General features: G+C 30.2%; 4 protein-coding genes across 4 annotated transcripts; all 4 read left to right on the forward strand.

The window, feature by feature from the left end:
• The first annotated feature begins 4,655 nt into the window (after positions 1 to 4,655).
• Positions 4,656 to 5,955, forward strand: LOC107412146 (xyloglucan endotransglucosylase/hydrolase protein 22). Its single transcript, XM_016019891.4, has 3 exons — positions 4,656 to 5,025; positions 5,118 to 5,311; positions 5,433 to 5,955. Exons 1-3 carry the CDS (start codon positions 4,726 to 4,728, stop codon positions 5,830 to 5,832), a joined length of 894 nt encoding a protein of 297 aa, XP_015875377.2. The 5' UTR covers positions 4,656 to 4,725; the 3' UTR covers positions 5,833 to 5,955.
• A 1,668-nt stretch (positions 5,956 to 7,623) lies between these two features.
• LOC112493314 (NAC domain-containing protein 2) lies at positions 7,624 to 10,309 on the forward strand. The gene is made up of 3 exons (XM_025078768.3): positions 7,624 to 7,954; positions 8,986 to 9,266; positions 9,653 to 10,309. The coding sequence occupies exons 1-3, from the start codon at positions 7,624 to 7,626 to the stop codon at positions 10,307 to 10,309; spliced, it is 1,269 nt and encodes a 422-aa protein (XP_024934536.1).
• A 2,403-nt stretch (positions 10,310 to 12,712) lies between these two features.
• Positions 12,713 to 14,171, forward strand: LOC107411692 (probable xyloglucan endotransglucosylase/hydrolase protein 23). The gene is made up of 3 exons (XM_016019365.4): positions 12,713 to 13,075; positions 13,199 to 13,392; positions 13,512 to 14,171. Exons 1-3 carry the CDS (start codon positions 12,788 to 12,790, stop codon positions 13,918 to 13,920), a joined length of 891 nt encoding a protein of 296 aa, XP_015874851.4. The 5' UTR covers positions 12,713 to 12,787; the 3' UTR covers positions 13,921 to 14,171.
• A 4,896-nt stretch (positions 14,172 to 19,067) lies between these two features.
• Positions 19,068 to 20,912, forward strand: LOC107411968 (xyloglucan endotransglucosylase protein 7). Its single transcript, XM_016019688.4, has 3 exons — positions 19,068 to 19,605; positions 19,714 to 19,907; positions 20,191 to 20,912. Exons 1-3 carry the CDS (start codon positions 19,300 to 19,302, stop codon positions 20,606 to 20,608), a joined length of 918 nt encoding a protein of 305 aa, XP_015875174.3. The 5' UTR covers positions 19,068 to 19,299; the 3' UTR covers positions 20,609 to 20,912.
• Positions 20,913 to 22,138: the final 1,226 nt, after the last annotated feature.

Genomic DNA, 22,138 nt, shown 5'->3' on the forward strand with positions numbered 1-22,138 from the left:
ATAATGAAGAGGGCAATTGAATGTACCAATGAATGAATATGAAGGGAATTCTGATCCAAAAATTGCTCAACAAGCTGAAAAAGAGAAAATAAATGTTCAAAAAGTAATTGCTGAATAAATAAATTCTAGTAGTGGTGATTCATTTCAAAGGTTTATGAGAGAGCCAACTAGAATTACTAGTACTTCAGCTCCATCAGGTGGTACACATTCACAATTTGAGACTTTTAGTAGTCACTCTAGCTCCAATGGTGATGAAAATAATTTCAATAAATTATCTGAATTAGAAATTAGAAGAGGTAGTGGCCAAAGGGAATCACCAAGTCAATAAGTTAGATTAAGCCTATTTACTGGTGAACAAAATTACACACATGCAACACAAGATGAAGATCATGGGAGTAGAGATGCAGGTCAACGATTCGGTGCTGTTGGAAAAAACTATATACGTAAAGAAAAATTTATAATGGAGATGTCACAACAAGAAGAATATTCAATTTATATGAATTTTGGATATATGAGGGTTGGAAGTTATTTTCATAATCCTTATTTAATGGATATGTATGGAATGTCATCAAGTAGAAACTCATGGTTACCATCTCAAACTCAACCATCAGAGAGTAGTAGTTATGCACACAATCAACCAATAATGCAAGATCTATATGGTTGGCATATTAATAATTATATGCAAAATTATCAGGGAGATACATATTTTCATAACTACTTATCACATTTTACATCTTAAAATCAAAATGAGGAAGAAACTGATAGTTTTCAATCACCCAGAAGTTCTATGTGGTATTAAAATGACATTTATGAACTACAATGTAATTGTAATAATCATTTTGTATATTTTAGTTAATAAATAATTTTATCATATATGTATTTTTTGATATATTTTTATTAATAATAATTTATCTATGATCATTAATGTTTATTATAAATCAATTCACTAAGAAGAATATAATATCCATTCAATATTTTAACAAATTTTATAATCAATTTGATAATCAATGGATTAAATAAGCTAATTCTAAAATTTCAATAAAAATTTCTATTTTTTAAAACAAATTTTCATCATTTTTAATAATTTTTTATCGATATTCGAAATCTTCTGATATTTTCATGGAAATTTTTGTTTTTTAAACTCTCGATATTTCTATCGATATCGATTTTTTGAACCTTGTCTAACACCACACCAAAAAAAAAAAAAAAAAAAAAAAAAGCTAGCTAGTAGTTAGGCCCTTCCCCCACACATATATATATATATATATATATTCTTCTTACAGATTATAATATTCATGATAGAATCTGAGATAAGTTATATCAGTTTGATATGTTTGATCTATTAAGTGGACCCATAATAAACGATTCATCTTTGCCCCTATTTTTTTTCTTTTTCTTTTTTCCCCCTTTGGTAATAAACAAATTATTTCTACTTAATTTTTTTTTAAAAAAAATATTATATATCATCACTAATAATCATTATTAATAGAATTAATATGCTAACTAGTAATTTAATTGGTTATAAAAAAGACTTACTTTTGCATACTAAGTTTTTAATTTTAAATAATAATGATAATAATAAATGCAATTAATCTATACATGCTATATATCCCATGGCGACCATCCAGAGTGACAAATATCAAAATTTCATGAATTCGTTTTCTTCTTTCTTTTCGATTTGTTGTTTTATTCCCCACCCCCTTTTCTATGGCATGTGATCGCATAATATATTTGCAATAGGGTGCTCATTTTTGGGTGGTCAAATATTATTCTTTTCACAAAATTCTCAAGCATATTTTATATATATATACGGAAATTCTATGGTGAGGACGGTCCGCATGAGGACCGCAGTATTAGTGATGGTTTTTCATAGTATTAACGACGATTCTTAGAAAATCGTCACCATTACTATGAAAAACCGTTACCAATACTGTGGTCCGTATGAGAACCGTCTGCACCATAGATAAACTGTGTATATATATATATATATTAATAAAAGACAGTCATATTCTAGTGAATGATAGAGCTTAGAATATCCTAAGCAGTAGTAGCTTTTCCAAGCCAATAAACTAATTTTTTTTTATATTTTTTTTTTCATATGAATTACATCTAATCGGTTGTCTATCAGCACCAATAGACTAGTGATGCTTAAAATGCCTTGGGCTTTTTTACTCAGTAAAATATTTCCATAACAAAGGATATTAAAATTTTGCGTGAAAGGATGTTACAATTTTTGGGGGCCAAGGCCAGCTTTCCACTTAAATCTGCCCCTTGCTATGCGTTATTTTTGTTAAAAAAATTAATTGACAAATAATCATTCTAAGTGCACGCGTTAATGACTGTTAGCGAAAGCAAGATGGTATATATATACCAAAAAAATAATTGAAAAATAAAGATGTTGTAAAATTGTGCATAATTTGAGATCAAGATTTAAACTTATTAACCTTTTTTTGTTTTTAATTAAACGTATTAACTTAATTAGATTAACTTATATTTCCCACAAAAACAATAAAATGTAAGATAAATAAAATATTCTACCTACTGCAGTACTTCTGTAATTATAAAATACTGTACTTATTGGAGTAGTTCTTCATGTGCAAGCATTTTAATTTCATAACTTCTTTACCATAAAAAAAAAAAAAAAGAAAAAAGAAAAAAAGAAGCTCATTGCATGATTCTATTAATTTGAGAATTTGCAAGGATGCGCAAGAAAATAATCTATACTATTATTGTATTAACAGATGCAGTTTGTAATTGAGAATGATACAAGTAAACCTCTAATTTCCATGGACAATGAAACATACTGCATGCAAAGTAGAAAGCACAACGTCAAACATTTTTCATATTCTCGTGGGAACATATGATTATCATCTCAAGTTTTTTCGACACATTCGCAAAGGCAACCTAAATTTAATCTTGGAAACCATGCATTTTAATTCTCGAGTTTCAGGTAAGCTGGTTTGTGACATGAAAATATGATATGGAAGTAGATGTGGAATGATTAAGAGAGGAATATTAGGTTTACCAACTTTTCCTAAAACTTGCAAAAATATATAGCTCAACCAATTACATATTGAAACACAATATGTTATATGGACATTTGATTTTAAAAATTGCGTGAAACAACCATATGCATGCATTTGCTAATATACCGACTTTAATTGGTGAAATTTTTTTCCCTTGCTTGTTAATATAAGTTTACTCTTTGATGAGCTTTTGATGATTACCTAATTAAAGAACATGTTTATTTTTAGTTGTGGGATCTTTCAATTTTATTAATATTAATTCTAAAAAGTATGTGATCTCATAATTAATTACCAGTTTATTTATTTATTTATTTATTTATTTATTTTCTAACTAAGCATCCCATTGAGTTTATTGGGTTAATATCAAGTAATAATAAATATAAATAACAAATTAGTTTATTGACCAAATATAATCTCCGCTAACTCTGAATAGATTATATAGTTTTTCTAAAAATATATATGTTATATTAATTTAATCTATAATCGAGATAGTATGTTATTATAAAAGTGTGAACATTAATTCAACTCCTTCAACCAGCCTCGATCCCTCCGTATTTTCATGAGAAAAGATATGAACAAAATATAATAAAATATTTTAGTGCACAAACATATAAAACTAATACTTGTTATTAATATTATAAAATAATTTATCTAATGTATATAAAGGAGGGGTGAACCACTATGGTTTATGAACATGTCCACCGTGCACAAATGATAAAATAAATGTATTAATAGTTAAGTTAGAATATGAACCTGGATGGAAAAAATTTCAATCGCTTACTCAAGTGAAACAGTAGTATATAGCTTACCATCAATATGACACTTTAGAATTTGTTTTATAGTTTTTTTAAAAAAGTATATTTAAGAAATAGAAGTGAAATACATCCTCCATTAATATTGTATATTTAGTGAAGAGTAAGATATGTTGGGTTGGTTTGCATGAACAATTATAAAAAATCCTATGTGTTCTAGAAGTCAATTTCTAAGATTCCAATTATACAATCAATTCTTTAGACATAAAATAAAGTTAATGTTAAATATATTGATGCTTTTTTTCTTTTACATAATTTTCATCCAATGTAACTGATAAATTGTAATTGACATTTTCCTTTCTAATATATGTTTTTCACGTTATATTGTATTTTATTTTACATTTCAAGAGTACCATAAAGAACTTACTATAATCTGGCTAAAGTTTGTAAGCATGCATATGCATGCCGACCATCCTAGAGAGCTAAGTGAAAACTGTGGTCGGTAATGCTAAGTCAACCTGGATTTGACCATTACTGCTGGAAGCTAAAAAAAAAAAAAAAAAAAAAAAACTAACATTATTTGCCGAAAGACCCACACTTGGGTGGAAAACAACCTAGGAAAAGCATCAATTGTAGTTCTTAGTAAAATAATGCCTCTTAGAAACACCACCTTATGGGGCTAGTTATTATTATGAGAATAATAACCCCATTTTCTATATGTTTTCTTCTATCACACTACAGCTATTGCTCTACAGCTGTCTGGTTTCCACTTAATTCCACCAACCATCTTTCAATTTCCAAAAGGAACATTCCCAAACCTCCTACTCTGCTATAAATGCTAGCCCCACAATCCAACTATATGGTCATTAATCTCAGTTTGTGTCAATATCCAACTATATTGGTTCACCTCCAAAGTCCTTAAATTTTCAAAATATTGGTAATCAACAATGGCTTCCTCTGTTCATTCTTCCCATTCAAATGCTTCAGTCCTAATCTTCCTGTTCGTGTCAGCAATCCTTGGCTCATTGAGTAAGGTTGTGTTAGCTGGTAACTTTTACAAAAATGTTGAAATTACTTGGGGAGATGGACGTGCTCAGATTTTAGACAATGGCAAGCTTCTTAATCTCTCCCTTGACAAAGCCTCTGGCTCAGGTTTCCAATCCAAGAATGAATTCCTTTATGGTAAGTTTGATATGAAGCTTAAGCTTGTCCCTGGAAACTCCGCTGGCGTTGTCACGGCCTACTATGTAAGTTTCCACATCAATTTCTCTTTCAAAATTTAACCAAAATATTTCAAAAAATAAACAATTCTAAGTATGCAAAGTGTTTGATTTTTTAGTTGCGTTCGCAAGGATCAAGCTGGGATGAGATAGACTTCGAGTTCTTGGGAAACTTGAGTGGAGAACCTTATATTGTCCATACTAATGTGTACAGCCAAGGAAAAGGAGACAGAGAGCAACAATTTTATCTCTGGTTTGATCCTACTGCTAATTTCCACACCTATTCCATTCTCTGGAATCCTGGACATGTTGTGTAAGTTACACATTAATATTCAATATTTTTGCTATTTAAAAACTCCAAATTGAATTCAAATTTTCATGATTTTTTTATTTTATTTTATTTTTTTTTTGTTTTTGTTTTTATATGTCATCAGATTCTATGTTGATGGGAAACCAATAAGGGAGTTCAAAAACTTGGAGCCCTTTGGTGTTCCATACCCAAAGAACCAGTCAGTGAGAATCCACTCGAGCATTTGGAATGCTGATGATTGGGCTACTAGAGGAGGTTTGGTGAAGACAGATTGGATTCAAGCTCCATTTATTTCAAGCTTCAAGGATTTGAGAACCAATGCTTGTGTTTGGTCTAATGGAGTGTCTTCCTGTTCTTCTAATTCCACTAGTGATGCTTGGAGGCTCTCCCAAGAACTTGATTCAACCAGCCAAAAGAGACTGAAATGGGTGCAGAGGAAATTCATGGTTTACAATTACTGCACTGACATAAATCGGTTCCCTCATGGCCTTCCTTTGGAATGCACTGTCACTACCAAATCCTGATGACCAAACTAAATTGACACAACATTTTCTCCAATAATTTTATTCTACTTCCCAGATCTTAATTTGTCCTTTGATGTTTTGGTTAGTATTAATAATTCAACAAAAATTCATTTCTTTAAACAATGAATCAATTGTGTGAGTAGTAAATGTCAACGTGAAGAAATATAAGATGAATGACCAGCGAAACCATATATACATAACCAAATTTTCAAAAATTTGCCTTGAAGAAAAGATCAAAAAAGCAGAAAGTGAAAATATGCGAACTATAAAAATTCTAGAAAACACTTTGCATTCAAATTCTGATGTTGACAATTTATTCCCATTTCTTTTTCGTTTCTTGGTAGTATATTCCTATTTCGTGATTTATTTAACTGTTAACGGTTGAGTACTGCATGCACTGGGAGTACCTTGGGTATGTTGCCCTTTTCTTTCTTTTTTTTCAACCAATGTTTTAAGTGCCACCCACCATTGAAGTGCGACCAAAAGCGACAAAAAGGGCACTTAGATAAATGTGTATATATATACCTTTTGACGTAATTGAAGAATATGAACACGTGTTACCCAAAGTGCGACTGCGTATATATTAATATAAATATGGGAAAGGTTTATTTATAAGATTTGACAAAGTTTTTTAATTAATTATCTCAGCCTTGATTTCAATAAATGTTCATATTTTAAAATATAATTATTTTATTAGATTTTGAAAGTTTTACAAATAGATTTGATAAAGCTTTCGGAGGAATTAATCATGTTAGCCTTTGATTATTCTTATCTAACGGTGAATAAATTACTCATCTTTAATAAAATAATTATTAAAGATAGTTAGTTTTTAAAAATTATACAAATGGATTTGACAAAGCTTCTGGATAAACAAATCATCTTAGCCTTTGATTATTCTTATCCAACGGTGAACAAATTGCTCATCCTTAATAAAATAATTATTAAAAATAATCAGTTTTTAAAAGTTATAATCCATTTAAGATAAAATAATTTTAATAAAATAATTATTAAAAATAATCAGTTTTTAAAAGTTATAATCCATTTAAGATAAAATAATTTTAATAAAATAATTATTAAAAATAATCAGTTTTTAAAAGTTATAATCCATTTAAAATAAAATAATTTTAATCCAATGATTTGTCAAAAACTTTGTCAAATCCATTTGTACAGGAAATCGACCCCTGTAAATATATACAATAAAGTTCCTAAAAATCAAAAAACTAGCATGCCTATGATAATATCAATGGGAAATAAAATATATAAGCTAGTTTGTTTTAAGTTAAAGGGCTAAAATAAGAAATTAAACGATAAATAAACAGAGCAATTTGGTTGGAGTACTCGTGAAGATTGACCAATTTAATTTGGTTAGAACATTAAAACGGACCTCATTACATAAGTGACATATATGACTTCCATTCAGATGATGTAATTCATCTGATAAAACATACGCTACTTCTTTATTTGTAATTTTCCTTTTTTTTTTTTTTTTTTTTTGAGAAAGTAATAGTTAGTCATTGGACATTTCAAAAATAAATAAAATAAAAAGAAAAAAAGAGAGACAATTATATATTTCTTCTTTATCTTTTTAATCAACAAAAATAAACAAAATATTCGTAGTTATCATATTAACAAGAAAATAGAGTTGTAATAGGATTCTATTTGGATTAATTATCTCCTATTTAATTTCCTACAAGAATATTTTTTTTTTAAGAAAAATTATATAAATGAAATTTTAGTTATCAGGTGTATTTCTTTCATACCTGAAGACTGAAAGCTCAGAGTCCTACGACGATGGATGTGCACCAAAATCGAGACGTAGTTGAGAATCCAAGCATCAATAGCAACAACAACAGCCCTATAAATAGCTCTTCTGGTAATTCTCCTCCTCCGACCAACAATGAGAATCTTCATCATCATGTTCATGATGATAATGATGATGATCAGCAGCCAACCACCAAATATTGTGAGCAAGTGTCTAAATACCTTCCAGGGTTTAGATTTAATCCAAAAGATGAAGAACTTGTTGATTTTTACCTTAAGAAAAAGGTAGCCAATGAACAGCTTCCATCAAACGTTGTCATTGACGTTGAACTCTATAAGTTCAATCCTGAGTATCTTGCAGGTTTTAGTCTCTCTCTCTCTCAACCCATATTATCAATCTCCATTCTTTAATATATATGTCGAATTTTTTTATTGTGCATATGCAAAAAAATTAATGTTTCTCTTCTTGTAAAATATATATATATATATATATACACACACACACACATACATATATATAACATAGATCAGAAATAGTTTTGACTAAGTACAAATAAGGAAATAGTTTTGACTAAGACTAAAAAATTTTGGTTTTGACCATTTGTTATTTGTTATATGCAACTGGGTATGGTTATAGATGGTTAGTTTCCTGCTATAATTTTGTTATTATTGGTCGACCTTCGATGGATGGTAAGTTTCAAATATATGCACATTAATCAATTTATAGATATTTAAGGTTTTTAATATTTGTTTTTCAGAAATAATTATTTCTTCATATTGTCCATTTATAGTTCAGACGTAGATATTTTATATATTTAATTTTGAAAGCCCCTCACCCTCCTAGAAACTCTTCTGTTTTTTATTAATTGTTTCTGACAGTTTGATTGTTCGTTTTTCATGTTAGGATATCTTAAGCTCACTGCATTTCTTTTATTTGCTTCTAACTTTTCATTTTTGTGTCTTATTATTTCATTCAAAGAGTGATATTGTTTTTGTTTTGATTTGGATTTACCAAGTCTTTGCTTTTTTGCTTTTGTTTGTTTCTTCACATAGTGTAGCTTACTGCTCCCTTGGCCTCGATGTGTGTGGAATAATTTGTCGAAATATAGCATTACAGAACCAGATAGTAGTTTTTCCAGCTACAATAGGGATTAGAAATTGTTCTTAGTATTTAACTGTTTAATAGCTTTCTGTGAATGATCTTAATTATATATATACATATATACTTATATATATGTCCCAACGAGTTGATGTTACTCAAGCAGTAGTAAAATTGTACATTTTGTGCATTAATTAATGTTAATTTCATGTGTGTATATATGTACATATATATTAAGTATGGTATGATTAGCATACAGTTGATGAATAATGTAGAGATTTATAAACATGCAGAAAACCACAAACCACGAGGAGAAAACCAGTGGTTCTTTTTCACACCAAGAGATCGAAAATACCCAAATGGGGAGCGTCCAAACCGGGCGGCTGGAAGTGGTTATTGGAAGGCTACTGGAGCCGACAGACCAGTGGTGTCCAATGAAGATAAAATTGGATTCAGGAAGGCTTTGGTGTTCTACCAAGGAAAAGCTCCTAATGGTGTCAAAACTGATTGGATAATGCATGAATACAGATTGAATCAGCCTTCCAAGAGAAAAAGGATTGGCAATGACATGAGGGTACCTATCTACTACTACTACTAAAAGTGCTCCTTTGCTAACATTTGTTATCTGATTTTCTGTTTTTAGATATATAAATATATATATATATATATATATATGGACATGTTCAGTTGAGAAGATTTACTTGAGGACATTGTAAGGATATTGATATCCTCAAGTTAGTGTTCTTATCTGAACAGGACTATATATATAGTTTTTTTTTTTTTCTTTTTAAAGATTATATTTTAAGTGTGTAGGATTAAATTATACAATAGAAAAAAATCATTTTAAATTGTTTTTTAGAACTTGTAAGAATTAACTATTTTGGAAACCAGAATATTTGCTAGTTAATTGTTTATCATTTCCAAACTAAAACATTTACATTGTCTCATATTGTCCTGCAGCTGGATGACTGGGTTCTATGCAGAATATATAAGAAACCTAACAAGAGTCCATCAAAGAATGAAAGGAAAGTAGAGGAGAATCATCATGGAGTACATGAACGCCATGCAAAGAAGTCTATTAGTGATACAAGTTTAATTACTTCCTCTCCCAGTGAGGACTACAATGAAGCTTTAATCCCCTCCTCCAGCCAGAACCATAATAGTAACAATAACAATAATGCCTATGATCATCGTCATATGATCAACCCTAACCCTCGTTATCCAGAGTTGCAAAGGATAAATATTCATCAAAATCCTAATTTCATGGAACGCCAGCCTCCACGTATTCCTCCTCTTCCCCCTGCCACTTATTTCCAGCAGCATCATCAAGATTTGACCAATCCTAATCCTGGTTTGACTATGGATGAAAATGCTTTTAGGGGGTTAGAACCACTATCATCATCCTTGTATCACTCTACAGGAATCAAATCCGAAGATGACAGTAGTTTTGGGTATCATTATCAACACGATGATGCATATGGTACTGTACCAAGCTTGCTCTACGGCTACAACTATGGGTTTTCGCCGAACATGGACACTAGTTTAGACCATTCGGTTATGAGGATGGACAATACGGATAATGTTATAGACTCTTTCACGTCCCATCGACAAGTTTAAGCCCCATGGGTAATTAATTGTTTAGAATTGAGAACTTTTAGGATGTCTACGAGTACTTTGTTTTTATTTTTTTTCAGGCTAGGTTTTTTTTCTGTTTTTTTAGGAGAATTGGTTGATTTGAGAAATATGTCTTACTGAAATATTTTTTTTTTTAAAATTTTGTTGACTATGTTAGTTTATATCTATGGTTAAACTATTAAATTGTGGAGGGTCTGCATATTAAATTTTCTAGATTTTTGATAATTGATTATGCCAATGTGACAATGCAATATGCTTAAATAATCTATTATGTGCTTGTTATGATTGTTGGGACGACCCATTTTTAATTTGCTTTCTTTTCTTTTTGCACTATAAATGACTAGTGTCAATTATATATTCCATTTTATTTTTACAACAACCAAATAGAAAACTCATTCACCAAAAAAAAAAACCAAATATAAAACTCTAACACCACTTTATAGCTGTCCATGATAGCGACTTAATTTTTTGGTTTTGCATTGCCTTTGCTGTATTTTCAGGACACACACTTGAAAAATATGTATAGAAGGCGTGAAAGAAAATTTCCTGTCTAAAAATTGACAGACTCTTAAAATAAACAACTTCAATGAATTTTTATTTTCATTTTAGGTAGATAACCTATAAATAAAAACAAACTTTTGCCATAGCCAATAAATGTGCAGAAATAAAGAACTTAAAGAGAAAAAAAATAGAATTAGCAACTCACCGACATAAAGTTATTTAGCAAAATAAAAAAAGTCACCGACTTAAAGTTAATTGTAAAGGCAGTACCGGGGCACAATGAAGGTAAACATTAGATACAGACAAAGGAAAATCTTGACCATTAGCGAAGTGCAAATCTGACAAATGGATTAATCTAAAATAGTTGCAATTTCTTTTTTTTGGGGGACCATGTAAATATGCAAATTGGAAGGGTCTTTTTTGCGAGCTTTTAACAAATGCTCTGTTCCAGCCTAACCTGGCAGAAACAGGATGCATAAATACAGAACAAATAAATAAAAGCAAATAGGAAAATATAAATCATTAACTTACAGTACGACAAAGAGAGACTTCACTAATTATGTTTTTAACCCTTGGGCAAACATCTAGAATAATACACGATTCACAAAATTAACAATCATGATTTAGGGACATATAACTCTTTTTCACCCAAAAAAAAACAAAAACAAAAAAAACTCTTTCTGTGAATGAGATAATGTCAGTCTTTGTCAGATGATATAAAGCTGATTAATTATTGCAAATTTTGATATAAAATAAAGTGAGCTGGAGTAGTTACCCAAGTGGATATTGCTAGATTTCTTGTGTAACAGGGCCTTGACTTACGTTTCGATTGAGAAAGGAAACAGATGGCTAACTTTGGACCATATCTCTAACATAATGGCCAAGGTGGACCACGGTCTAAAGAAAATTATAGCACTACAGTTTCCCCCTCAGTTGTAATATTCATCAACCAAAGTTGGCATTAAAAAAATGGTGCCAAAGCAACTTGGTTTGGTTAGGTTTGTTTAGGATAATTTTTATTTTTACTTATTCAGAGTTTTTTTTTATTTTTAATAAGATATATTTTTATTGATTTTGTTTAAAAATTCTTTAAAAAAATTGCTATGAAAAATTAAACACTTTGAGAAATTGTTTTTAAGGTTTATTTGGCTTAATTTTTCTTTTTTGCTTTCTTAGAAATGTTTTTTGAAAATTATTATTTTTTTGCTGATTTTGGTTAGATATTCTTAGAAAGGTGCTGATTTTGGTTAGATATTCTTAGAAAGGCTTGAAGTATTTTTTAAAAAAATTATTCAAATATTTTCAAAAGCAATTTTTTAAACTAGAAAACTAGAACTGACTTTTGAAAAATTATATTACTATCCATTTGACAAAGTTTTTTTTTTATTCAAAAACTCTAATTAATAGTTAAAAATTTTTTATAAAAAAATAAATGTGTGCAACAAAAATTAATAAATATTTATTGATAAAAAATAATTTTTTTAATTATTTTAAAAAGTTTAAATTTTTATAAAAAAAATTTCTTCTTAATTTTATATGAAAAATCTAATAAACATTTAATACAGTTTTTTATTTATTTATTTACAATCAACTATTTAAAAGCTTTTCAATAATTTTTTATTATTATATAGGGTTCTACATACATTTTTTTTTTCAACCACACTTAAATAATGTTTGAGTCTTAAAAATAAAAAAGAAATATCAAACGTAACCTTATTTTTCTTTTTCCAAAATAAAAAAAGAAAAAAAATCCAGCTGGTTACATCTGTCTTCACTACATTTTTTTCCTCACACCCACCACCAAACTTCAATTCAAAATGGGTAACTAGGCCGCCTCTCATTTCTTCAATCTCTTCCTCAATATAAATGTCACAATTGGCGTTACCATTTCTTCATCAAATAACATCAAATAAGCTTTCATCACTTTACGTGTCCAAAATTTCTCAAAACTACAACACCATGGCTACTCCATATCTTTTTTCACACTCTCTACCATTTATTCTTCTTCTTCCTCTGCTTTGCTCTTTCATGGTTACGGTCTTTGCCGCTAACTTCTACCAAGACTTTGATATAACTTGGGGTGATGGTCGTGGTAAGATTCTAAATAATGGCCAGCTTCTTACTCTTACCCTCGACAAAGCCTCTGGCTCTGGTTTCCAATCCCAGAATCACTACCTCTTTGGAAAGATTGATATGCAAATCAAACTTGTTCCCGGTAACTCAGCCGGCACAGTCACTGCCTATTATGTAAGAAAAACTATGCTTCTTTTTTTTTCTTTTCTTGTTTTCCCTCTCTATATTTCTCTCCAAAATTAAATTTATGATTAAAACTTTTCATAATTATTATTATTTTTTTAAATTTTATTTCAGTTACGCTCAGAAGGTTCATCTTGGGATGAATTAGACTTTGAATTCTTGGGAAACTTAAGTGGTGATCCATATATAGTTCATACCAACGTTTACACACAAGGGAAAGGAGACAGAGAGCAACAATTCTATCTCTGGTTCGACCCAACTGCTGATTTCCATACATACTCTGTTCTCTGGAATCCCCAACACACTGTGTAAGTTTTATTTAAACTCACTTTCCTATAATTCTTCAATTTTTTATTTTTATTTTTATTTTATTTTTTGTTTTTTGGTCTGATTTTGATTTTGGTTATTTTCTATGTAAATTTTCCAGTTTCTATGTTGATGGGACTCCACTTAGAGAGTTCAAGAACTTAGAATCAATTGGGGTGAAGTATCCCAAGAATCAGCCAATGAAGATATCTTCTAGTCTCTGGAATGCTGATGACTGGGCTACAAGAGGTGGTCTTATCAAGACTGATTGGAGCAAAGCTCCTTTTACTGCTTCGTACAGGAACTTCAATGATGATCAAGCTTGTATTTGGTCATCTGGGTCTTCTTCTTGCAACTCAAAATCAAAGTCCAATGGTACAAGTTTTTTGCTCTCTCAGGAATTGGATTCCAGTAGCCAACAGAGGCTTCAATGGGTGCAGAAAAACTACATGATTTACAATTATTGCACGGATACTAAACGATTCCCACAGGGTCTTCCTCCTGAATGCACTGTTGTGAAGAAATCCTAGGTGGTGTGAAATCTTTGATCCTTTGTGCATGCCTTAAGCTAATTAGTTCCCATCATATGTGAAGGACTTTTATTAAAGTAGGAGATATAATTCGTTAATTTGTTTTCTTAATTTGGATGTTACCCCCCAAAAAAAAAAAAAAAAGAAAAAAAAAAATAGTTGTTTGTGTAATATAATATCGCTCTCATCTTGTAATATATTGTATAATAAGGTATAAGTTCATGTCAAAAGGTTTCTATTTGGCTTTTCAATTTCTTAGTCTTTTTTTTTTTTTATTCTTTTAACTTATGTTGCAAGTAACACGCTGAAAACTTCAGATTATATGAGTTAATCGGTCAAGATAAGTCTATGTTAGTGATTGCATTTATATTGGCTCGTAGTGGATCATTTGTTTGTTTGTCTCAGGAGACAAAGACATAAAAGTCGTGCGTCTTTAACTTTGCTTGAAAAATGGGATTACCAATTTCAGCTGTAGATTGGAAAATGACATAAAGTTGAAAAACAAAACTAGAAATTGTCAAAATATAAATAATGCAATCAATAATATCACTAAATTCCGTGTTGATTATTAGGTTGATTTTTCGATAAATATAGAATTTATTTATTTGTTTATTTTGTCAACTCCTACTCTTAAGTCACATCAATTTGGTTAAAACAAAAATTGGTATATCTCAAAATGAGCAATAGTCTTTAGTCTTTCTGCAAAAACATTTGTAAAAGCATCAATAGGATTAAAATTACGTTAGTTAAAATGTAAATAATTGAATAAATGAAAAGGAATAAAATAATAAGATATTTTCCATACAAAAACTGTTAAGTAAAACATGGGATATAATATTAAAAAGACCGACCAGAGGCAGAGAACATAGATACGTTATGGTCAAAAACTGAGATCAGAACAACGTAGAAAAGCAGGGTGGTTGTGGACACGTTTTGAAATTGGAGGGCCGGCGGGCTTCAGAAGGAGCTTCCAGATGACAGTTGACAATTGGTCAGTGGGCCTTAAAACCGCGTCTGAGAGATTTAGCACCAAACCTATTTGGGAAAATTTATTATTTTATTGGTTGGCAACAAAAATATTCGAGAAAATAAAGTGGAATGGGCCTTTTATGAGCCCCCACCTGTTCTATACACCACTTTCACCTACACCCCCATTCCACGTCCTTATCCCTTAGGAGCCGTCCAATCACGCCCTTTGTCCTCACCCTTTCTAGGCTTTTGTTCTTTTAGGATTTATTTTTATAGCTCTCTCACCATTTATGCTGCTTTTGATCTTCCCATATCTAGTTGTTGCTAATTAGATATTGGCAAAATTTTGTTTGAATTTAAAGCTAGAAATAAGAATTTTTGAAACCCAAAAAAAAATTAAAAAAAATAAAAAAATCCTACCTTGTAGAAAACGGGTCAATATGGGTGTTTACGTTGGGAACCGAATCACAAGACAATTAATAGAGTTTCACTTGGCCAACCCGCGGCCACAAGTTCCAAAAAAAAAAAAAAAAAAAAAAAAAAAAAAAAAAAAACTAGGAAGATTACGTGGGGTTTTTCTTACTCTTAACAATGCCGTGTTCTATCCTAGGGCTTCTAGTTATATTCTTTGTTTTGGTATTTTATTTATTTGACATTGGAAGACGAGGATTCAAAGGAGGAAATTACTTTTTTAACTGAATTGTCCCCACCCCTATGTACTTTAATTAGTTGAATTGGTCATTTAGTCAACAAAATAAACACATTAGGCCAAAAATAAAAATACAGAACAAGCATCATTGATGTTCTACCTCTACCCGCAGTAATTTTCAGAACTCTCAAGTCTCAACACAACAATTTTTTACAATTTTTTCCTACCATTTCGCATACAGCTTACTCTTGCTTTTTTCTTTCGGTATTAATTTTTCTTTTTCGTTTTTCTTTTATATGGGATTCACTTTTATATATAAAACTTAAAAAACCGATACAATATCATTTTAATTGCTGTCACCATATTCAAATTTTTTTCCTCTCTGTGTGAGTATGCATTAAGTACTAGGCTCCCTTATTATGAGAAAATTATGCATTTTCACCTGAAAAAAAAAAAATATATATATATATATATACATATACACAAAACGAAATTATGTGATATAGAACACAACTGAAACAGAGTTATTGATTAATAATTTACTTCGAGAAACAATCCCAAATGGCTAAAAGCTGGCTCAAAGGGTAGACATGCAAGCACAGAGTATTTTAGAAAACCATTAATAGTTAACAATATAATTATATAAAAATGTCTTGTCCTTACATGGGGTGGCCACCACGTTCATATTTCTTTTGATTATCACTGAGGCAGAGTTTACCATAATGCAGAGTTCAACTTTTGAAATGCGAGTCAAATACTTGTTTATTTTTTATCCCCTTTGACATGGCTGGTGAATCAACATAAAAGAAAAAAAAATTAAATTTAAGTAAAAATCATTTTATTACCAATGAACAATGAATTAATATTGAAGAGAATTCTGGTGGGTGAGTTTTGTCCTGTTCTTTGTATAAAATTTAAGATTTGCAAAATAATTAAGGACATATTTAACTGGACTAGCTTGCTTGGAGAAGGAAATATCTGGCTATATGTTTGATAGTCAATCAAAAATATTATAAAGAAATGGAAATTACGGATGCATTGTAGTCACATTAAGCTTACCAACTAATTTCGACATTCCAACAACTACACAATCACACTTAACGTGTATAAAATTTGCTGCATGCTTTTCATGTTTTGATCACAATCTCAAATACTGCATGCCAATTGCCAAAACTATTTACAAAAAATTAAGTTCCTTTCTGTTTTTTGAATGTTCTTAATTTCTTAATTATCATCAATAATCTGAAGCATCAATCTCGTGCTGTTATGACTTTTTCTTCTTTCAATAATATTTGTGCTATGTTGTTGCTTTTATCATTTCTGTTTGGTTTTGCCTGTGCCAGTAACTTCTACCAGGATGTCGACATAATCTGGGGAGGCAATCGGACTAAGATACTCAACAATGGAGATATCCATGAATTCCAATTTTGATTTCTTTCCCACTTATATACGCATTAAGTTTTTCCTCAATAAAACATAAATATTTGAAAATGTGGCGAGCAATATTGTGTGCTAATTACCCTATATATGTATGCCTTCAACAGCCTTTATCATTTAACCACTAAACGGCAAGATTTCGTTCCATGATTCATCAGCAAGTGCAAACTCAATTAAAAGTTCTCATAAAATTTATTTGTGTATCTTAATTTTCCTTACTTCTACTTTCATTTTTTCTTTTTTCTTTTTTTCATTTTTTGTTTTCCGACCCATGACAAATTTGGAGAGAGGAGATTTTTTTAGCACTACACATGGAATTAGGACCTAAAAATTTAACACCCGTGGTTATTGTCACTTAAGTTATGAGATTTGTTTGGATGGACAAGAATTGATAAAGTATTGTTTTCATTTTTCCCTAAAAAAAATGACCAATTGTGAAAAAAAAAAAATCTAACAAAATAAGACGATACCAATATATATATATATATATATATTTGTTGAAAATTAATAAAAAAATATTATTTATTATTATTGATGAACCATCACCATTAGAACTTATATGTCAAATGATGATTTAAATGAATATATTAAAGAGTTCGTTTTTAAAATTTAATATAAATAAATATTCTAATTAAAATTTAATAGATAAACTGATAATCGTTACTAATGATGATAAATAGTAAAATTTAAAATTTAAATGGTTAAAACATTGGATGAAGGTAACCATCTCAAGGGTCATGCTACAATACAAACCCTTGAAAAGGGATGGATCAAAATTGTCATCAAATTTATGAATAACGTTGCTCAATTTTTTATCAATGTCATTCATTTATAAAAATAAAAATAAAAAGCACTAGTTATGCACTTTATGAAATATGTTACGAGATATTTTATTAATTGTAATTACAAAATGGATTATGTTACCTAATTCATAGACCATGTTACCCAATTTTTTAGGGTTGTTTCAATCCAATCATTTTAAAGGGTTGTACGGTAGATCTTTCCCTCAATTAAAGGAGGTAACAAGTCACAATGGGTACTCTATGTATCCTCATGCAAAGGACTTGAGTTGAGTTCATAAAAAAATAATAAAAAAAAATTTACTTGAGTTGAATCCCCAAACCAACGATTATAAATAATAGTAATGGTGGTACCACGAAACGCTAAACAACATCAAATTAATTTATCAAATTCTTTTTTTGTCCCGAAAAAAATATTTATCAAAATTTCTTTACAAAGATTCGTAGACATAAAAATATTTTTAAAAAAAATTAAAAAAACAATAACAACAACAACAAAAGGCACATATGTAAAGAGTCAATGGCCTAAATTCAAATAAATAAATGACATAAGAAAATTTATATCCATGTTGACACATAATTTATAATCAATAAATGATCAAAAAAATTATAATAAATAATGCTAGAGGCATAAAAAACTTCACTAAATGATGATGTGGCATTATCTCATTGATTTAAATACTTAGTTACATTTATCCTTTAAGGTTCATCAATCCATATATATTTAACAACCAATGAAAAAATGATATATTGTCTTTGCTACATTATTTAGTAAACTTTTTTAGGCCTTGCCTGATTCATCAAATACCATAACTTCAAATGGTCCATGATATTTTGTTTTTTACTATATGATAAAACAAAAAATCGGCCTCTTCAATTCATCTATGGAATTTAGGTAGCATGTAGATACAAGTAAATAAAACACGGTTAATTTAAATGAAGGACCAACTAATTAAATAACAGGTATGTCGTAATACAATCAATATATAGTTAATTATTTTCATAGATATAAAAGTTCAAAAGTTACAGTCAAAACATATAATAATAAACCCATTCATACGTTACTACGAATATATATATATATATATATTATTGTCATGCCAGATTTATTTGAAAGCTATACTTTGAAATAATTACATATAAATCTTATAAATATATTACAATAGCGGTGAAGGACGCGGACCCAAAAGTAAACAGTCCACAATTTCACGTCCAATTTATTTATTTATTTTCCACAGAAAAGCGCGTAACACCAATTGATCAATCAGCTTTCCAATGAGGAAGGCATCATTCCTCAAACTATGGCTCCTCTCCTCTAAATCATGGTATTCCATTTTTTGATTTGACTCCAACAACCATTCATATACAGCTCATTTTTGGCCATCTTCAACCACTCTATATTCCAATCTCCCCAGTTGTCCCTCAATTTCTCACTTCCTATATAAAATCCATTTTCTTCGTTTTCATTCCAATCGCAACTTTTCATCCAATTAGCATCAACCTAATCTAGCTTGGTACCTAGCCATGGCTACTTTTTATTCTTCTTCCAATAGTATTATTGTTTCAGCAATAATATTGAAGCTTCTGGTTTCTCTTGTGGCATTTTGCTGTTTTATGCATGGCTCCTCTGCTAACTTCTACCAAGACTTTGATATTACTTGGGGAGATGGTCGCGCTAACATACTTGATAATGGCGATCTTCTTACTCTCTCCCTCGACAAAGCCTCCGGATCCGGTTTCCAATCCAAGAATGAGTATCTCTTTGGAAAGATCCATATTCAGCTCAAGCTTGTCCCTGGTAACTCTGCTGGTACTGTAACTGCCTATTATGTAAGTCTCTTTCCTTAATTATATACTATATTTTGATTACTGTTAATATCATTGTTTTTTTGGACGGCTCAAATCTACATGTTAACATATTGTTCTAATGGGGTGCAGTTTTCTTCACAAGGACCAGCCCACGATGAGATAGACTTTGAATTCTTGGGTAATGTAAGTGGGCAACCTTACATTCTTCATACTAATGTGTTCAGCCAGGGAAAAGGTGATAGAGAGCAGCAATTTTATCTCTGGTTCGATCCCACTGCTGATTTTCACACCTATTCCATCCTTTGGAATCCTCAACGCATTGTGTAAGATATATAAATTTTATTTTTTTTATTTTTTTATACAATCTGATTATAATGGAAAACATCACCTATATTAAATAGGCGTTTAATTATCTAATAAGTGCTAATAAATTTATGTGTATGTGTTTATTAAATATTTTCTATTACAGATGAAAATAATTATCACATGATGAGCACTTGATATGTACTCTTTAATAAATATTCAGCAAAGTTTATTTGTAATTTTTATGGTTTATTTTTAGCTTTATATAACAAGCTATATGTGATTTTTATGGTCTATTTTCAGCTTTTCTGTGGATGGTGTTGCCATTAGAGAGTTCAAGAACTTGGAATCAATTGGAATTCCATTCCCGAAGAATCAGCCAATGAGGATATACTCTAGCCTTTGGAATGCGGATGATTGGGCAACAATGGGTGGACGGGTTAAGACAGACTGGACCCAAGCCCCTTTCATAGCTTCTTATAAGAATTTCACAGCCAACGCTTGTGTTTGGTCTTCAGGAACATCTCAATGTGGTTCAAATAATTCTCCTTCTTCTTCTTCTGGTTCAGACAATAATAATGAATGGCTTTGGGAAGAGCTTGACTATGCAAATGCAGGGAGGATGAAATGGGTGCAAGAGACCTTCATGATCTACAACTACTGCACTGATTATAAACGATTCCCTCAAGGCTTCCCTCCTGAATGCTCGGCCACCAATTAGTATGTCCAATCTATACATATACATATATATATATATATAGAGATTGGACAACCACACACATTTTCCGATTCATTATTTATATATATACATTTGTTTGCTGGATTGGCTTGCATTATATATTTCAATTCTTTTGTATTTTATTGTTTTGTGTCCCTAATAAAGTACCAAATATTTTATATATAAAAAAAATGTACCAAATATGTTCTTGGAGTGTAATACTTTATATATGGAGTGTAGAGTGCTTATTTGCCGAGGTTAATTATAATGCAATAATGAAGACCTAGTATTGGTTTCTTTTTTAATATTTATATGAGTCAATGTTTTCTTTTAAGACGTGTGTACTAAGTATAAATATATGTATAAAAGATTAAATAAAATAATGTGTACTAAGTATAAACATACATATAAAAGATTAAATAAAATAGTATTATTTCCTACATATATTGGCATAAAAATATAGCTGTTATGAAGCATTGAACAGAATGCTTTAACACAGTTTTATCTTAGGCTACCTATGAAGTAATTTAGTCAAATAAATTAAAAGATTTTTAAATTAAGTGATATAGTCTTGATGGACAATTTGGCAAAGTCGCTATTCTATTTTGAGTAAAAATTCTGCCAACACCATAAGCAGGGGCAGAGCCGATATCCAACACAGGAAATTAACAACGGAAACAATCCACCAGACTATTGGACCCCACCAAAAGCAGAATAGCCGTCCGAAGAGGTTGATCAATGTGGCATTTTATCCTTTCTTTTTTTTCTTTCTTTTCTTTTTTTTTTTCTTTTTTTTAATTTAAACATTATATATTTGTTGTTTCATAGAAATCGAAAATTATAATACTTTTGTCCTTTTTTGCACTTTTCCTCCTTTGACATCTAAACGGATTCCCTTTCGCTTAACCATGGAACCCACTATAGGCCCAATTAGAACAAGAAAACATAGGACAAAGCCCAAATAAAAAAGACCATTCTATCAAAATAAAAAAGCCCATTAAACCTAATTGAGTCCAACCCAATGAAGACCACCACTACCTCGAAGTTCGATCAACTCCCGTAGATTAGATGAGACTTGATATTTTTCTGCCCTTGGATCAGTCTAGAGGGGTCGAACAAAGCCACGTGGCATCAAAACAACAGAGAAACGAATGGTAAAGGTCATAGGGGTATGTCCGGTTCTAAGCCAATTAAGCCAAGAACTCTGGAGTGCTTCTACAGAAAAAGAAAACAGCAACAACAAAAATAATAATAATAATACGGTGAATTAGCTTGCGGCTCACCTGCTGTAAATTAATCCATCATCATCATTCATGAGCTGTTAACAGGTTAGGTTAGCCAAAAACAAAAAAAAAAAAAAAAAAAAAAAGAGAAAAAGGGGGAAAATGTTTTATTCTACTAATCAACAAATTTTGACTGATTATTAAAAAAAGGCTTTTAGTTAATTTCTTGATTGATTTTATAAGAATATTTAAGGTATTAAAGAATACAAAACGTATTTGTCACTAATCCAAAAATTATATGGTAGTTGCT

This window comes from Ziziphus jujuba, chromosome 1 (assembly GCF_031755915.1).
Source record: "Ziziphus jujuba cultivar Dongzao chromosome 1, ASM3175591v1".
In the NCBI taxonomy this organism is placed as follows: Eukaryota; Viridiplantae; Streptophyta; class Magnoliopsida; order Rosales; family Rhamnaceae; genus Ziziphus; species Ziziphus jujuba.

Excerpts from the sequence above, each read along its gene's own strand:
- LOC107412146 (XM_016019891.4), top strand. The coding sequence starts at position 4,726 with ATGGCTTCCTCTGTTCATTCTTCCCATTCAAATGCTTCAGTCCTAATC. Across the intron at positions 5,026-5,117 it reads GCGTTGTCACGGCCTACTAT|TTGCGTTCGCAAGGATCAAG; the intron begins GTAAGTTTCCAC and ends TTGATTTTTTAG. Across the intron at positions 5,312-5,432 it reads TGGAATCCTGGACATGTTGT|ATTCTATGTTGATGGGAAAC; the intron begins GTAAGTTACACA and ends ATATGTCATCAG.
- LOC112493314 (XM_025078768.3), top strand. The coding sequence starts at position 7,624 with ATGGATGTGCACCAAAATCGAGACGTAGTTGAGAATCCAAGCATCAAT. Across the intron at positions 7,955-8,985 it reads CAATCCTGAGTATCTTGCAG|AAAACCACAAACCACGAGGA; the intron begins GTTTTAGTCTCT and ends ATAAACATGCAG. Across the intron at positions 9,267-9,652 it reads GGATTGGCAATGACATGAGG|CTGGATGACTGGGTTCTATG; the intron begins GTACCTATCTAC and ends ATTGTCCTGCAG.
- LOC107411692 (XM_016019365.4), top strand. The coding sequence starts at position 12,788 with ATGGCTACTCCATATCTTTTTTCACACTCTCTACCATTTATTCTTCTT. Across the intron at positions 13,076-13,198 it reads GCACAGTCACTGCCTATTAT|TTACGCTCAGAAGGTTCATC; the intron begins GTAAGAAAAACT and ends ATTTTATTTCAG. Across the intron at positions 13,393-13,511 it reads TGGAATCCCCAACACACTGT|TTTCTATGTTGATGGGACTC; the intron begins GTAAGTTTTATT and ends TAAATTTTCCAG.
- LOC107411968 (XM_016019688.4), top strand. The coding sequence starts at position 19,300 with ATGGCTACTTTTTATTCTTCTTCCAATAGTATTATTGTTTCAGCAATA. Across the intron at positions 19,606-19,713 it reads GTACTGTAACTGCCTATTAT|TTTTCTTCACAAGGACCAGC; the intron begins GTAAGTCTCTTT and ends AATGGGGTGCAG. Across the intron at positions 19,908-20,190 it reads TGGAATCCTCAACGCATTGT|CTTTTCTGTGGATGGTGTTG; the intron begins GTAAGATATATA and ends GTCTATTTTCAG.